At 35.2% G+C, this 4,899-nt stretch overlaps 1 protein-coding gene across 1 annotated transcript; it reads right to left on the reverse strand.

The window, feature by feature from the left end:
• Window positions 1-3,580: 3,580 nt before the first annotated feature.
• Window positions 3,581-4,183, reverse strand: LOC111901355 (uncharacterized). Its single transcript, XM_023897213.1, has one exon. The coding sequence runs from the start codon at window positions 4,181-4,183 to the stop codon at window positions 3,581-3,583; it is 603 nt and encodes a 200-aa protein (XP_023752981.1).
• Window positions 4,184-4,899: the final 716 nt, after the last annotated feature.

Consider the following 4,899-nt stretch of genomic DNA (forward strand, 5'->3'; position numbering starts at 1 on the left):
GTTTAGATCTCTAAGGCTAAAAAGTAATTTATCAAAAATTCACTTTTTACATTACGCGGTGTTGTGTCGGTTTAGTTGTAAAACTTCGACGGGTCATAACTTCTTCGTTATAAGTCGGATTTCAGCGTTCCTTATATCCTCGAAATCTTTGTTATGACTGCTTCAACTTTCTTCATAGATATTGGGTCAAATATTCGTTCTATTTTTTATGCATATTTTTATTATTATTATATTATATCGTCTTAAGCACGTATATTGCACATAAATCACATAATGCTCAAATAATTCCTCTTCATTACTTCAAAATAGGTTACAATTGTTGACCCTAACTATTACATCATAATATTAATGCTTAGCCACAAACGCAGGCGTTACACTAATTAACTATAAATTCTCTTACGAATCATGTGACAATTAATAAAGTTAAAAAAAAGAGAAAAATGATTATTTTGTTGTCTCGAAAAATAAATAAAGATTGTCATCTTATACATAAGCAACTCCTTCCATACAAATATATATAATATTTTATGGAGTCAAAACCTGTAGAACTCACCAACAATTTTGTTGACATATTTTAAAATGTATTCTTAGGAAATTAAGGTAGGAACTCTATGCAGGGGGTATGGGATCCTCAACTTATGTTTCTGTTATCAATTATGTCTTATATCCTCTTTTTGCGTCTATGAAGATTCATAGTGAATCATGCAATAATGTAAGATATAATTATGAGTATGTGGTGTAAAACTTTAAGTGGATTCTATAATGTTTAATAAATGCTATGTATTTGATGTTCGATCTAAGTCACCCTCCGGGAATTTCCTCCGTCGGCTGAGGGTGTGACATCTCTACATTAGGATTTACCCTAATGTTGATTATATACTAATATATACATGTATATCCCTTGATTGAAGGGATTATTTCTAATCTATACTAAGAACCAATCTTGTCACAAAGATACCGGATTTGTGATCTATTCAATACATATCTATATCATTACCTAACATTCAAAGATTACAATATAATAACTACGCTATACTAAGTGTTGATGCTGATATACTTGATACACTGATGCTAACAAATGTGTAGAGTGTTTGACTCATCAGATCATAAGGTATGACCTTACAATTACCTCAAGTCCCAAAAAATAACTCAATTTACCCAGATCTTTGATTGCAAACTCATAATGTAAGCGGTCGATGAAGCGTCGTATAGATGGCTCGTGGCTCCCGGTAAGTATGATATCGTCAACATAGACAAGTAAATATAAAAGATAAGAACCATGGTGGAAAAAAACAAGGATGTATCAACTTCACTGCACCGAAAACCTTGTTATGTCAAAAAACTACTCAACCATGAAACCATGCTCGTGGAGCTTGCTTAAGACCGTATAAAGCTTTGTTAGGACAACAAACATAATTAGGATGCTTTGAGTCAATGAATCCTGGAGATTGTTCCACAAAGACAGTCTCCGATAAATTTCCATTTAAGAATGCATTATTGACATCTATTTGGTGAAGAACCCAATGATTTGCAATGGTAATAGATAAGACAAGTCTAACTATTGATCCTTGATGACAGGACTAAACGTATGAAAGAAATCAAAACTAGGAATCTAGGTAAAGCCTTGCGTGACTAGACATGCTTTATACATGTCGATTGTACCATCACACTTGTATTTGGTACGAAAAACCTATTTAGAACCAACCACATTTGACGATTTTGGATGAGGAACAAGAGTCCACCTGTGATTCTGATGAAGCGCCATGAATTCATCATTTATAACATCCTTCCAGTGTTGGTGTTTGAGTGCAGTCTTTATACCCTTAGGATTAGTTTCTTCAAACAAAGATTTGTGCAAAACTGATTAAGCAAAGGGAAGTAGGTCAAAGATATGGCTAGGTTTAACTATATCTACTTTTCCCCGTGTAAGCATTTGATGCGTAGAAGAATCTTTAGGAGTGGAAGTTGAAGTAATAGAAGGGACGATGGGTGCATAGGAGCTGTATTTTCTGAAGGTTCAACAATAATAGTTGGCGGAGTTGTGGAAACCACCGTTTCAGGTCCTAAAACAGCCCCTGTTAGTGTGACTGGAGGAATATAAGTTGGATCTAATCACATACCACAAGGAGCATGAGAATCCGAAATTGAATGCACAAAAGAGGGAACTGATGTGGAACCAAGAGGGTGATTTGGAGACTCTGTGACAGCCTCATTTGTATCATCATTATAAGAATCCAATGATAAGGTGGAAAGATTAATATGTGATGAAGTACCAAAGAATGGAAAAATTGATTCATCAAAACGAACATGTCGAGTGATATACACACGATTAGTTATCGGGTACAAGCATTTGAAACCTTTATATTTAGTTTGATACCCTATAAAGATACATTCAACACTTCTTGGTTCCAATTTGTGAGAAGAACATGGCCTCAAGTACGGGAAAGCTCAACAACCAAAAACTTTGAAATTGTTATAAGTTGGTGTTGAGTGGTATAAAAGTTAAAAAGGAGACCTATCTTGGAGCACAGAACTTGGTACACAGTTGATAATATGAACAGCTGATGAGAAAGCATCTACCCATAAGGTTGTTGGTGCATTAGCACCAAATAACATCGCCAAACCGGTTTCAGTAATCTGTTTATGTTTCCTTTCAGCACGACCATTTTGTTGTAAGAGTGTAAGGACATGACAGTTGGTGGTAAGTATTGTTACCAGAAAAAAGTTTGAACACATGATGATTAATAAATTCTGAGCCACCATCACTTTGAAAGACCTTCATCTTGCAAGAAAATGTGTTTGAACAAAGGCAAGAAAGGTTTTTAACACACCAAAAAATTTATATTTGACCTTAAATGGATAAATCCACACAAAACGTGAAAAATCATCTATACATATGGCATAGTATCAATAGCCATCAGTTGAAGTGATGGGAGATGGACCCCAAAAGTCACAGTGAACTAACTTAAGCACAGACAAAGCACGTTTATCATTTAAAATAAAAGGTAAACGATGTTGGTTAGAAAGTTGACATGAAGAGAAAATTGTAGGTTTTGGCAAAATAGAAGTAACACCTAAACAACCCTTTCTATTTAAAGTAGAAATAACATCAAAGGCAACATGCCCCAAATGTTTATGCCCATGTTTCAAAGGATGCCTTCAATGGAGAAGCAAAAGAAGTAAAAAGTGCTTGATGTCCCTAACTTAGTATGTAGAGCCCATCTCTAAGTTCCCCTTTGGCTAGAATTTACTTGGTAGCCCTGTCCTAAATAGCAAAATATTCATGAGAAAAAAGAAAATCAACCAAAAAGTCATTTGTAAGTTTACTCACAGAGAGTAATATTTTCCCGATGTGAGGTACAATAAGAATATCATGTAATGACAATCTATATGAAAGAGCTGAAGTACTAATTTGGGATATATGAAGAACATTACCATTACCAAAAATAACTCGATCTTTGCCATGGTAGGGTTTATATGAATCAACATATGCAGAAGATGGAGCCATATGCGTTGTAGCGCCTGAATCAACATACCAGTCTGGGGTTGGTTTACTTAAATGTAAATCTGAATGAAAAGCCTAAGCTAAATTGGCAATCGAATAGGAGGATTGCTTAGCATATGTAGGCAACTGAGGACACATATTAGCATAAAGACCATCAGTTCTACATAATTGACAGTGGGGAGATCGACGACCTTGACCAACATGAGCTCCAGAATAATCATTACTACCTCCTCGACCTGACTTGCCCCAACCACATGAAGAGTTGTGAGAGGCGGCAGGGAATTGATGAGATGCAGAAAAGGCGACTTGAGGTGTGGAGGAGCCATGAAGGGAATGAACAACAAGTTCTTGTCCTTCTGCTTGAGCTAGTAAATCATGATAAGGAGGTCTAGACCGGATTGTACGATAAGCAGTGGAGAAGGATTCGAAAGCAGGACCCAAACCACAGAGAAACCAATGGGAGTTGTCATCATTTAAAATGAGATGACCAATGGCAACTAGATGATCACATACAAACTTTAATTTTCTGCCAAACTTAGAAACAGATGAATCACCTCTCTTTAATTGCCTTAGAGAATCTTTAAGATTATGGGCTCGTTCTAAAGGAGCATGTGTGTAAGCAGACTCTAATGCACACCAAAGAGAACGAGAGGTAGTGTGACATAGAGCCTCAACCATAGATTTGTCACTAAGAGAATATTGAAGAAGAATAATTACCCTTTGATTAGTTTCAACCCATATGGCATCGTCTGGATTTGGTATTGTTTTTCCTTATGTTGTGAGTGTAGTTGTTGGTATTTTAGATGAGCCATCAACAAAGGAAAACCACTTATGATGAGTTAAGATGGGAACAACCTAATTTCGCCAAAGAAGGTAGCTAGATGAGGTTAATTTGATAGTAATCATGTGTAAAAGGGTGGCCATAGGTAGGGTAGAATCATTGGAAGGAGAGGGAGGCGACATGATCAGATCGATTGCTGAAGAATTGTTGAGAAGGAAGATGATGACAAGATTAGGGTTGAAGAGAAGGGATCATATTAGACCGATACCATGTTAAGATAGAATAATTTCACCAAACAACTTTTTATGATATTGATTTGGGGGGATAAATACATACATTAATACAATGGTGAAAAAGGAAAAAAGATAACCACAATTATTTAAAGAGATTATCTTCTAAAATTAAAAGATACGAAATATATCCTACCTAATAAATGAAGAGTTTTTTTGCCACATGTCATCACCTAATTCAATATGTCACATGTCATTTTTAAAATTTTTAAATTTCATTGAAATCCACTTGGCAATTGTGATTTTTTTGGCTTTGTTATTAAATTATAAAAGAATCTAATCTAAAAATATAATAAAGAAAATAACGAAACTTAAATATCTCC

This window comes from Lactuca sativa, chromosome 2 (assembly GCF_002870075.4).
Source record: "Lactuca sativa cultivar Salinas chromosome 2, Lsat_Salinas_v11, whole genome shotgun sequence".
Lineage (NCBI taxonomy): Eukaryota > Viridiplantae > Streptophyta > Magnoliopsida > Asterales > Asteraceae > Lactuca > Lactuca sativa.

Coding starts and splice junctions, on each gene's coding strand:
- LOC111901355 (XM_023897213.1), bottom strand. CDS start 4,183: ATGGTTGAGGCTCTATGTCACACTACCTCTCGTTCTCTTTGGTGTGCA.